Raw genomic sequence first — 13,257 nt, 5'->3', positions numbered from 1 at the left:
TATTTTTTACAGATCTTTTCCTGTAATTGATATCTAGTCTCATAGCGTTGTGGTCGGAAAAGATACTTGATACAATTTCAATTTTCTTAAATTTACCAAGGCTTGATTTGTGACCCAAGATATGGTCTATCCTGGAGAATGTTCCATGAGCACTAGAGAAAAATGTGTATTCTGTTGTTTTTGGATGGAATGTCTTATAAATATCAATTAAGTCCATCTTGTTAACTTGTGTTTCCTTACTGATTTTCATTTTGGATGATCTGTCCATTGGTGAAACTGGGGTGTTAAAGTCCCCTACTATGAATGTGTTACTGTCGATTTCCCCTTTTATGGCTGTTAGTATTTGCCTTATGTATTGAGGTGATCCTATGTTGGGTGCATAAATATTTACAATTGTTATATCTTCTTCTTGGATCGATCCCTTGATCATTATGTAGTGTCCTTCTTTGACTCTTCTAATAGTCTTTATTTTAAAGTCTATTTTGTCTGATATGAGAATTGCTACTCAAGCTTTCTTTTGGTTTCCATTTGCATGAAATATCTTTTTCCATCCCCTCACTTTGAGTCTGTATGTGTCTCTAGGTCTGAAGTGGGTCTCTTGTAGACAGCAAATACATGGGTCTTGTTTTTGTATACATTCATTCGATCTGTGTCTTTTGGTCGGAGCATTTAGTCCATTTATATTAAGGTAATTATCGATATGTATGTTCCTATTCCCATCTTAATTGTTTTGGGTTCATTATTGTAGGTCTTTTCCTTCTCTTGTGTTTCTTGCCTAGAGAAGTTCCTTTAGCAGTTGTTGTAGAGCTGGTTTGGTGGTGCTGAACTCTCTCAGGTTTTGCTTGTCTGTAAAGGTTTTAATTTCTCCATCAAATCTGAATGAGATCCTTGCTGGGTAGAGTAATCTTGGTTGCAGGTTTTTCTCCTGCATCACTTTCAATATGTCCTGGCAGTCCCTTCTGGCTTGCAGAGTTTCTGCTGAGAGATCAGCTGTTAACCTTATGGGGATTCCGTTGTGTGTTATTTGTTGTTTTTCCCTTGCTGCTTTTAATATGCTTTCTTTGTATTTAATTTTTGACAGTTTGATTAATACGTGTCTTGGCATATTTCTCCTTGGATTTATCCTGTATGGGACTCTCTGTGCTTCCTGGACTTAACTATTTCCTTTCCCATATTAGGGAAGTTTTCAACTATAATCTCTTCAAATATTTTCTCAGTCCCTTTCTTTTTCTCTTCTTCTTCTGGAAGCCCTATAATTCGAATGTTGGTGCATTTAATGTTGTCCCAGAGGTCTCTGAGACTGTCTTCAGTTCTTTTCTCTTTATTCTACTCTGCAGTAGTTATTTCCACTATTTTATCTTCGAGGTCACTTATCCTTTCTTCTGCCTCAGTTATTCTGCTATTATTGATTCCATCTAGAGTATTTTTAATTTCATTTATTGTGTTGTTCATCGTTGCTTGTTTCATCTTTAGTTCTTCTAGGTCCTTGTTAAATGTTTCTTGCATTTTGTCTATTCTATTTCCAAGATTTTGGATCATCTTTACCATCATTATTCTGAATTCTTTTTCAGGTAGACTGCCTATTTCCTCTTCATTTGTTAGGTCTGGTGGGTTTTTATCTTGCTCCTTCATCTGCAGTGTGTTTTTCTGTCTTCTCATTTTGCTTATCTTACTGTGTTTGGGGTCTCCTTTTTGCAGACTGCAGGTTCGTAGTTCCCGTTGTTTTTGATGTCTGTCTCCAGTGGCTAAGGTTGGTTCATTGGGTTGTGTAGGCTTCCTGGTGGAGGGGACTAGTGCCTGTGTTGTGGTGGATGAGGCTGGATCTTGTCTCTCTAGTGGGCAGGTTCACGTCTGGTGGTGTGTTTTGGGGTGTCTGTGTACTTATTATGATTTTAGGCAGCCTTTCTGCTAATGGGTGGGGTTGTGTTCCTGTCTTGCTAGTTGTTTGGCATAGGTTGTCCAGCACTGTATCTTGCTGGTCGTTGAGTGAAGCTGGGTGCTGGTGTTAAGATGGAGGTCTCTGGGAGATTTTCGCCATTTGATATTATGTGGAGCTGGGAGGTCTCTTGTTGACCAGTGTCCTGAAGTTGGCTCTCCCACCTCAGAGGCAGAGCCCTGACTCCTGGCTGCAGCACCAAGAGCCTTTCATCCACACGGCTCAGAATAAAAGGGAGAAAAAGTAGAGAGAGTTAGTAGAAGTAGGAAGGAAGAAAGAAAGAAAGAAAAAGAAAGAAAAGGAAGAAAGAGAAAGAAAAAGAAAGAAGGAAAGAAAGGAGGGAGGGAGGGAGCAAGGAAGGAAGGAAGGAGGGAAGGAAGGAAAAAAGAGAGAAAGAAAGAAGATACAGTAAAATAAAATAAAGTATAATAGTTATTGAATTAAAAATATTTAGAAAAAAAAAGGGACAGATAGAACCTTAGGACAAGTGGTGGAAGCAAAGCTATACAGACAAAATCTTACACAGAAGCATACACATACACCCTCACAAAAAGAGGTAAAGGGGAAAAAATCATAAATCTTGCTCTCAATGTCCACCTCCTCAATTTGGGATGATTCGTTGTCTAAAGGAGGGAAGGAAGGAAAAAAAGAAAGATGGTAAAGTATAATAAAGTTATTAAAATTAATAAGAAAAAAAATTTTTTAAAAAACAATGGACAGATAGAACCCTAGGACAAATGGTGGAAGCAAAGCTATACAAAATCTCACACAGAAGCATACACATTCACAAAAAGAGGAAAAGGGGAAAAAATCATCTTGCTCTCGAAGCCCACCTCCTCAATTTGGGATGATTCGTTGTCTATTCATGTATTCCACAGATGCAGGTACATCAAGTTGATTATGGAGCTTTAATCCGCTGCTTTTGAGGCTGCTGGGAGAGATTTCCCTTTCTCTTGTTCTCACAGCTCACAGGGCGTCAGCTTTGGAGTTGGCCCTGCCTCTGCGTGTAGGTCGCTGGAGGGCGTCTGTTTTTTGCTCAGACAGGACGGGGTTAAAGGAGCCGTTGATTCCGCGGCTTTGGCACACTCAGGCGGGGGGGGTAGGGAGGGGCACGGCGTGCGGGGCAGGCCTGCGGCGGCAGAGGCCGGCATGACGTTGCACCAGCCTGCGTCCCGCTGTGCGTTCTCCTGGGGAAGTTGTCCCTGGATCCTGGGAACCTGGCCATGGCGGGCTGCACAGGCTCCCCGGAAGAGGGGTGTGGAGAGTGACCTGTGCTCGCACACAGGCCCCTTGGTGGCAGCAGCAGCAGCCTTAGCATCTCCCGCCTGTCTCTGGGGTCCGTGGTTTTAGCCGCGGCTCGCGCCTGTCTCTGGGATCCGCGCTTTTAGCCGTGGCTCGCGCCCGTCGTTGGGGTCCACGCTTTTAGCCGCGGCTCGCGCCTGTCTCTGGGGTTCGCGCTTTTAGACGTGGCTCGCGCCCGTCTCTGGAGTTCCTTTAAACAGCGCTCTTAAGCCCGTCTCCTCGCGCACCAGGAAACAAAGAGGGCAGAAAAAGTCTCTTGCCTCTTCGGCAGGTGCAGACTTTTACCCGGACTCCCTCCCGGCTAGCCATGGTGCACTAACCCCTTCAGGCTATGTTCAAGCCGCCAACCCCAGTCCTCTCCCTGCGCTCCGACCGAAACCCAAGCCTCAGCTCCCAGCCCCGCCCGCCCCGGCGGGTGGGCAGACAAGCCTCTCAGGCTGGTGAGTGCCGGTCGGCACCGATCCTCTGTGCGGGATCCCCGCTTTGCCCTCCGCACCCCTGTTGCTGTGCTCTCCTCCGCGGCTTCTTAGCTCCCCCCTCCGCCTCCCGCAGTCTCCGCCCGCGAAGGGGCTTCCTAGTGTGTGGAAAGCTTTCCTCCTTCACAGCTCCCTCCCACTGGTGCAGGTGCCGTCCCTATTCTTTTGTCTTTTTTCTTTTGCCCTACCCAGGTACGTGGGGGGTTTCTTGCCTTTTGGGAGGTCTGAGGTCTTCTGCCAGCGTTCAGTAGGTGTTCTGTAGGAGTTGTTCCACGTGTAGATGTATTTCTGGTGTATCTGTGGGGAGGAAGGTGATCTCCGCGTCTTACTCTTCCGCCATCTTCCCAGCCAGTAGCCATTTTGACTCCAGCCACAGCTGCAGAGCAAAACTAAATTATATTTGCAGGGAATTAAATGATCCTTCAGAGATCTTAGTTTAAAACTGCTTAGTTCGTTAAAATATATTTATGGCTTTAAAATTTTTCTTCTTCTGGAATTTACACACATTCTCCCAGAAAAAGTAGCTGATCAAGGAAAACTGTCTCATCCCAAGGAGTGAAAATAAAATTAACAGTAAAAGAAGAGCTAACTAGTTATGATGCCACTTTTTTGTTTTCTTTTGTCTTGCAAAATACTCTGTTAGGTTAGGTCCTTACCAAACAAGGATATATCTAGAGGAGGCTCTGCCTTCTTCCTGTGTTCCCTTTGCCTGTGACTTGCTGGAGTCTGTTTAAAGTGCTTTTTGGGGCAAACAGCTGGTGCCCTCAGCTGGAACGTACCCAGTAGTATTATTGAATACATGTTCTTTGTAGGAACTGGAGCTTAAAATCTTGATAAAGAAATGAAAGTATTCATACGCTGCTCTAATCTATTATTGTGTATAGTGATATTTTATTTTTTAAAAGCTCAAAATGCAGAACATGAAATACTGTCAAGTAATCAATAGAATATTCAACATTTTAAAAGTTTCACTTAAAAAACTTTAAAGAAAGAGCCAGTGAATTCAATTTACATTTTAAACTATTTAATAGAGGTATTTGTTGTACATGTGGTTTTAGTTTGACATAAACAAAAAATTTCTCTCTGGAAACATTTAACCTGAGTTGGAAATGAAATCTGAACTGTAAAGGTTTTAATTCACCAAATAATTTTCCTCAAAATATAAATGATGATTCCCAACTGAGGCGTTCCCCAAAGTTCAGGACTCAGTCCCAGGACAGGAATGAGGGAAAACTCCTTGTAGGTCAAAAGCTGTGCTGAAGTCATAGGATTGCACTTGTGGGCCCTTAATTAGAGTGAGTTTTCGCAAACAGCCCCGGAAGGAGGTCTGGCTGCTCAGGCAGTTTTGCTTTACATCAGCTGTTTAGGAAAGAAGAGAAGATAGTGTTAAATTTTGCTAAATGACATAGGTAGCACAGTAGGAACAAAAATAACTTCTTGTGGTTTCCAGATCAAAATTAGAAGAATATTTTTCTACATAAGTGGCTTCAGTGATAGCAGAATTCATAGAAAACTATTAATAAACAATGTTAAGGTACAGTGACTTAAAAAGTCATAAAAGATATTTTTTATTAACGTTTGTATCAATTACTTGGAACATCTAAATTGCATAATTTGAATCCAAAAATCGATGTGAGAGGATAAGACACGTTTGTCCTCTAAAATGATTACTGACCCCTAAAATGATTCCCAACTTGGGGGTCATCTGAGAAGATGTTTCTCGGTGAAGTCATCCAGCTTCCCGTACATCACATCTGATGTTCTCAGAGTCTTAGTGATTACCTTATATGCGTAGATTATTTTAATTTTTCCAAGAATTCCTAGGAATTTGAAATAGACTTTCTAAAATGGTAAAGGATTTGTCACCCAAGCCATGTATTTTTCTTCATCCCTATTCTATATCCACATGAACTAAGACTTTCCCCAGTGGCAATGCCCCTCAAAAGTGAATGAGCAGAGCAGACGACATACGCACCAGGATAGCCACCAACATAAATGGGATTGTTGGTGTCAGCAGAGGTAGACTGGGTGTGTAGACTTTCAGCTCGAACTGCATTCCCATCGACAATCAGAACCACGCGATGTTTGCTTTTGTTTGCCTGAAGTGTGTGCCATTTTCCATCACAGAGAGTATTGGGAGCACTGGGTTCGTATGTGGCTGTTATCCTACCAGCACCATTGTTAACGTGAAACAAGAGCTAAACAACAGACACAAGCAAATATCTTGGTGAATTTTTCCCTATTTAAGGAACCCAGTCCATTCACATAATGTTCTTGGAGTGGAAAACATCAGAGCATTCTTCTAAAAAGGAGGGCTAACTATGAAAAACAAACAATGGTTTTGAAAAATAGCCTCTTAAGAATTCTGATGCTATCCTATTCCTGAGGTTTCAGAATGGAAAATGGCCACCTCCATGGGAACAAGCCTGAGCCACGATCTTAGCATTGCATCCTCAGATCAGTGCCTCATTTTCAGCACAACAGGAGGGCATGGGTTTACTGAGGGTGTCGGTTCCTAGAAGTTGCTATAGCACCTGTGAAGGAACATTTACTAACTCCCTTCTGACAAACCATAGATGCTCTACTACAGCAAGTGGTAGCACAAAAAATTGGAGACCTGCAGAAGGTGAGAGGGAAGAATTGTGACTATCCTGTTGTAAGGTTCTTATGCTATATGTGAAGCTACTCATTTCAAGGTAGACTGTGACAAATTAAAGAGATATACTGTAAAGACTTAGGCAACCACCAGAAATATTTTTAAAAGAATAATAAGCTAATAATAGAAGTAAAATATACAATACGTCAGAAATTACATTTTTGCAACTGTTACACTTATAACATTTTTCAGATGTCACATAAAAATGTGCAAATGGGGCTTCCCTGGTGGCACAGTGGTTAAGAATCTGCCTGCCAAGGCGGGGGATGCGGATTCGAGCTCTGGTCTGGAAAGCTCCCACATGCCACGGAGTAACTAAGCCCGTGAGATGCAACTACTGAGCCTGTGCTCTAGAGCCTGTGAGCCACAGCTACTGAAGCCCACGTGCCTGGAGCCCGTGCTCCACAACAAGAGAAGCCACCGCAATGAGAAGCCCGCACACGGCAGCAAGGAGTAGCCCCCACTCACCACAACTAGAGAAAGCCTGCACGCAACAAAGACCCAACACAGCCAAAAATAAATAAATAAAATTAAAAATTTTTAAATGTACAAATGGATAAAAAAATTTTCAAAATTCTTTTGAAGTACAGCTAAGAAAAGATGTTGGCTATGCAGAGCGTCAGCAATAGGATGTAAAGGCACTTTTGTTTCAACATGAAGATGACATAAAGGGGGAGAAGAGGTGAAGGACTTGTGACTTTATTTATATCCTCCCCACCCCCATTCTAGGATATCCTAGGGGCCAAAGTCCCAGTGGGGAGTAAGTAGGGAAATGTGAGAAACAAGCTAATAAGTTTGGGAGAATCAAGAGACTTGTTCCTTGCCTTCTAGGAGGCAGTAAGTAGCTCAGGAAGAGTCAAGCATCATAGTCCCACAACAACATGAGTTAACCACAGTGCAGTAAAAGTGCATTAGGGAGAGAGAGGACCCGAGAGACCACCACCTTGACTCCCCATGTCTGATGAGTGGTATAGCAGACCTTCCCAAGTTCTCATCTGGCTCTCTGGGGATAAGGAAGTTATAGAAAACAATTATGTTTTTGTATTAAAAAAATTAGACTGTTGTGCATCCATCTTATGGAATACTCTGCAATAAAAAGAAATGAATTGTCTTCGAGATTCACAACAAACCTGGATGAACTGCCAGGAAATGAGAGAGAGTGTAAAAAGCCAATCTCAAGAGAATTACATGATTTAATTTATGTAACAGTTGTGAAATAACAATCAGAGCGACAGAAAGCAGATCAGTGGTTGCCAGGGGTGGGTGAGGGATGCAGGGAGAGAGTCGGCGTGGATATGAAGGTGGTGGCTTGAGGGAGCCTTGTGGTAATGGTACCACTGTCCTGATTGTGGTGGTTACATGAAGCTACACGTGTGATAAAACTGTGAAGAGCTACACACACTCTCGTAAACACGTATAACTAGCGTAACTGAATAACCTCTGTGGATTGAGCCAATGTCAGTTTCATAGATTTGATGTACTAGTTATGCAGGATGCTAACCCTGGAGAAACCTAGGTGTACAGGACCTCCCTGTACATTACATTGCAGCTTCTATCATCTATAATAATTTCCAAATAAAAAGTTAACCAATATTAGGGAGAGTGGGGCATTAGGTTGGTAACTTACTTTCAGATGGTTTTCAGGGAAAAAAAAGTTTTTTGTATTGCAGTTGCAGTTTTGCTTTACATTTAATTTCAAAAATATAAATTTTGGGGGGGGGGGGGCGGGTATGCGGGCCTCTCACTGTTGTGGCCTCTCCCGTTGCGGAGTACAGGCTCTGGACGCGCAGGCTCAGTGGCCATGGCTCACGAGCCCAGCTGCTCCGCAGCATGTGGGATCTTCCCGGACCGGGTCACGAACCCGTGTCCCTTGCATCGGCAGGCGGACTCTCAACCACTGCGCCATCAGGGAAGCCCAAAAAATTATTTTTAAAAAGCTTTTTTAGGATTATCTATTTTTAAATATTAATCAGCCTTTTCTCCATTCCACTAAAGTGAATAATTGGAAATTTGGTTCTAGATATGTCTACTGTTTCTTAACTGCTCTGTCTCTGACACTGGGGTGAGGCGGGGGGACCCCATCCAGATTCAGCACCCACCTTGCCATTTACAATCTCTAATCCGATGGCATCCACTTTGGCACTGCTGATCCCCAGGAGGACACCATTCTCTGAGGAGGTACGAAACTCCAGCGTAATGTTCACATCTGATCGTACTTTGTAGCCTTCTTTGACTGAAAAACCAAGGAAGATCCCCAGTTGGTGGTGAGGCCTGGCCCTGCCCAGGAAGGCCCAGGCTCAGAATGGCCTCAGGCTGGGCTGGCTGGCTGTGCATTTGGGCTCCTGATGAGGGTCAGGAGAGCTGGCTCCACCTCTTTCTCTGAATCCGGTTCCACCCCCACCAGCAAGTCATTTCCAACCCCTGAGCCTCAGCTTGCATCTCTGTAGGATGAAGCTGACTAGAGCTGAGGTAGGCACATCCTCCCAGCTACAGCCATGTGGGTAAAAAAAATCACAAGGGATTTGATCCATGTAACTCCATCATCATTTATCCAGGAAGAATGCACTTTATTTTCCCAATATCTACTTACTGGGTATGTCATTATTTGCTGAGTATATTAGTCGGAGTCCACACTAGGCTTTTTTTTTAATTGAATGAATTTTTCATTCAGGTGATAAAAAAGCTGAGATAGGTTAGGGATATTAGCAATAGCAGGCAGTTGTTACCGTGCCCAGGGCTGAAGGAAAAATGGGAGAAGGTGGTGCTACTAGATCTTGGAAGCACAGAGTGAAGGAAGGAAGCCTGCTGGCTTTCCCCTCCTCCCTCCCAACCTCAGTTTTCCACTAGAGCCTTCCTGGAAGCCAGGGCAAAGGAGCCCAGAAATTAGTTCTCTGTGATAGAAAGAAGAATGGGGCCAGAAAAGCATGGTTCTGAGTGCAAACAGGAAGTTAACCAGCAAATCAAGCATCTAAAATGGGGAGAGAATGTAAGATATATTACAAGGGCTAGTTCTAAGCCTTGAGGACTTTACATTCTAAGGCATTTTAGAGATTTACATTCCTCTACTTATAACTGATTAATATTTCAACAACCTAAATGGGGTTAATTTCTTCATCAAATCTGACTCACATTTGGCTGGCTGGTCCAGACATTTTATGCTACTGATTTTGAATTCAAAGGTCCTAATTAACTTGGACAGGGAAAGTATGCCTTATGTAAATTTGGGGAAAGTACAGATGAAACCAGCACCACATGTTGCACTCCGTCTGGAGTGGCACCACCCCTGGTGGGAGGAAGCCACCTGGATAGCACAAGAGGTGAGAAGGCTTTTATGCTAGAAGCTGAGAAGCCAGAATACGCTAGAACATTTCACGAAACATGATCTTGCTGCAGCTTGTGCAGTGGGTCCTGTCCTATCATATAGTTCTTGGACCCATATCATCTTAGGAGTGCAGGTGCGTCCCAGAGATTTCTTTCGAGATTGTTGATTATACATACCAAGGGCTGCATACCCACTTCCTTCAAAGAAAGTTCCTTCCTGGGCTGCTGCATAGCACCTGTTTACTGCAAACGCAGACACTGGGCTGTCCTCGTCCAGCTGTTTGCTGTTCACTGTCACCTCCCCAATGCAAGCGGGGATGCTGTGGGTGATCTAAGCCAAATGATGCAGGAGTAGATGATGGTGAGGACAGTGAGAAGGGCAAGCACAAATTTTCCCTACACGTCAACAAAACACATTAAAATACTGCCTTTCTGTTTTAAAAATCTCATTGCCACAGTACTTCACATGAATGTCTAACTTCAAGTTACTATAATGTAGTAAAAGGGTTTTATATTATTTTGAGTAAATATTGTGGAAATTAAGAATGTGGGGTTTTCTAATCTGCAAATACAAATTTGCCAGACTTTCCTGCACTGTACTGGGGCTAAGTGGCTGTAGAAAGGGAACTGTTTGTTAACTAACCAGCAGGAAGGCTGGTTGGGCTTCAAGGAGGAGCTCCAACACACAATCTAGGAATGTGGATTGAAAGGCTTGCATCTTGCAGCCAAGCCCTGGGCGCAAACAAGATAATTTAAACATAAACATATTCCTCCACAAAACAAACACAACCACAGTAAAGGCAAAATGGGCCCAGAGAGAAAATGCTGCTTACATTTCCAATGTTCCTGGCCCTGTACTCGGAGGGAAGGCCTCCTAGGTACAACTTTCCTTCCACATCCAACGTGGTAGCATCTCCCGCCGTGGTCACCATGGGCGATTCCTGGCCATCAACTGTCATGAAGCCCTTCCTTTTAAAGTACTCTGTCTTGACCTAGAGCGATGTGAAAACATGCATAATTTCTAAGAAATCTGAGAAATAGCAGTAATAACCTGAATGAAATCCTAAAGGTATGGCTCAGGTTTTCACACAGTTGGTGTTGAGAGGAGGCTGAGCCTGGAGCTGGTTAGAACACAGCATGCTCCAAAAACAGAAATATAGATCAATGGAACAGTATAGAAAGCCCAGAGATAAACCCACGCACCTATGGGCAACTAGTCTATGACAATGGAGGCAAGGATATACAATGGAGAAAAGACAGCTTCTTCAATAAGTCGTGCTGGGAAAGCTGGACAGCTACATGTAAAAGAATGAAATTAGAACACTCCCTAACACCATACACAAAAATAAACTCAAAATGGATTAGAGACCTAAATGTAAGACCAGACACTATAAAACTCTTAGAGGAACACATAGGAAGCACACTCTGACATAAATCACAGCAAGATCTTTTTTGATCCACCTCCTAGAGTAATGGAAATAAAAACAAAAATAAACAAATAGGACCTAATGAAACTTAAAAGCTTTTACAAAAGCAAAGGAAACTACAAACAAGACAAAAAGACAACCCTCAGAATGGGAGAAAATATTTGCAAATGAATCAACAGACAAAGGATTAATCTCCAAAATATATAAACAGCTCATGCAGCTCAGTATTAAAAAAACAACCCAATCCAAAAATGGGCAGAAGACCTAAAAAGACATTTCTCCAAAGAAGACATACAGATGGCCAAGAGGCACATGAAAAGCTGCTCATCATCACTAATTATTAGAGAAATGCACATCAAAACTACAATGAGGTATCACCTCACACCAGTTAGAATGGGCATCATCAGAAAATCTACAAACAGCAAATGCTGGAGAGGGTGTGGAGAAAAGGGAACCCTCTTGCACTGTTGGTGGGAATGTGAATTGATACAGCCACTATGGAGAACAGTATGGAGGTTCCTTAAAAAACTAAAAATAGAACTACCATACGACCCAGCAATCCCACTACTGGGCATATACCCTGAGAAAACCGTAATTCAGAAAGACACATGCACCCCAATGTTCATTGCAGCACTATTTACAATAGCCAGGTCATGGAAGCAACCTAAATGCCCATCGACAGACGAATGGATAAAGAAGATGTGGTGCATATATACAACAGAATATTACTCAGCTATAAAAAGGAACGAAACTGGGTCATTTGTAGAAACATGGATGAATCTAGGGACTGTCATACAGAGTGAAGTAAGTCAGAAAGAGAAAAACAAATATTGTATATTAACGCATATATGTGGAACCTAGAGAAATGGTATAGATGAACAGGTTTGCAGGGCAGAAATTGAGACACAGATGTAGAGAACAAACGTATGGACACCAAGGGGGGAAAGTGGTGGGGATCGGGGCGGGGGGGTGGTGTGATGAATTGGGCGATTGGGATTGACGTGTATACACTGATATGTATAAAATAGATAATAACCTGCTGTATAGAAAAAAACAAATTAAATTAAAAAAAAAAAAGAATACAGCATGCTCCAGAGTCCTAGTCACAAGAACACAAATGCCATGATGTCAGGTTTGGCCCATTCATGCCACCCTGGGCTTGATTTACTTCTCGTCAAGCCAAGGACATTTCTGGTGCCTTTTGTTCATTTACCAATGTTTGCTGAGTGCCTACTAAGTGTCAGGCACTGAGTGAGGCCCTGGGGATATTTCCAGAAGCAGAAAACGTCCCTGCCTGCAAGGAGTTTACATTCTATAGGGCAGATGTCAGACACAAAGCAAGCTGGAAATCAAAGGGGATGATCCCACTACTGTGAAATGGAGTGGACACTAGGGACACGTGGAGCAAAACTCACAACGAGTGATCACAGCTTCCTGAGAGCGTACCGTGTGCCACTGGCCATCACTGAGCAGCGCAGGGTGTGAGACTTTTGTCCTGCCCTTCCCAAGATCGAACATGAAGTGGAGGCGGCCCCCATGCAGCTGGAGCGTGGCGTAGTCAACCTGGTTCTGATGAGCCATGTAGTAAACCAGGCCACTGGAGGCGAACGTTCGGATGCTTAGCTGGACCAAGAGCCTGGAGGGAAGCAAGAGCTCAGCTCTCAGGAATATGCTTTCACTTTTACTCTTTAACCTCAAAGAGAGACCCCAATAAGTGTTTCAACATTTATATTTAACATCTCAGGTCATTCATCCCTTCATTTACTTATTATCCATTCATTCAACTCATGGTTACTGTGTACCTCCACCTGCCAGGAACGGTTGTAGGAGCAGAGGATCAAGCAGTGAACCGAGGAAGGTCCCTTCCCCGCTGAAACTAATACCAGAAATATATCAGAGGGTTAAAACTGGGGCATGTGAAGGCCCAAGTGGTGGCTACATTAAGTAGTCAGGGCAGGCAACTCTGAAAGATGGTTATTTCTGAGATCTGAATGAAAGACAGGAGGAAGCCCCACAAACCTCTGCAGGAAAGGCCTGCATTTCGTTTTCAGACAGTGCAGAGTATGTGAAAACAACCGGTTGATTCTGGTGGTCAGCCAGCAATCCCCAAGGGGGCCATGTGGGAGACGGCACCACATA

At 43.2% G+C, this 13,257-nt stretch overlaps 1 protein-coding gene across 1 annotated transcript in view; it reads right to left on the bottom strand.

The window, feature by feature from the left end:
- Nucleotides 1-4,886: 4,886 nt before the first annotated feature.
- LAMA1 (laminin subunit alpha 1) overlaps nt 4,887-13,257 on the bottom strand; it is a 160,694-nt gene continuing 152,323 nt past the window's right edge. The window contains exons 58-63 of the mRNA XM_089894940.1: nt 12,565-12,754; nt 10,525-10,683; nt 9,869-10,022; nt 8,470-8,603; nt 5,690-5,912; nt 4,887-5,073 (exon numbers count right to left, since the gene is read on the bottom strand). Coding sequence (XP_089751066.1) covers nt 4,913-5,073; nt 5,690-5,912; nt 8,470-8,603; nt 9,869-10,022; nt 10,525-10,683; nt 12,565-12,754 — 1,021 coding nt within the window. The 3' untranslated portion in view covers nt 4,887-4,912. The remainder of the gene's footprint in view (nt 5,074-5,689; nt 5,913-8,469; nt 8,604-9,868; nt 10,023-10,524; nt 10,684-12,564; nt 12,755-13,257) is intronic.

The sequence above is a fragment of the Delphinapterus leucas genome, chromosome 14 (genome assembly GCF_059928025.1).
Source record: "Delphinapterus leucas isolate spDelLeu-1000000601 "Yukka" chromosome 14, BTC_Dleu_Yukka2, whole genome shotgun sequence".
NCBI lineage: Eukaryota > Metazoa > Chordata > Mammalia > Artiodactyla > Monodontidae > Delphinapterus > Delphinapterus leucas.
Note: the sequence above shows the minus strand (reverse complement) of the source record. Positions and strands in the feature narration are given on the sequence as shown.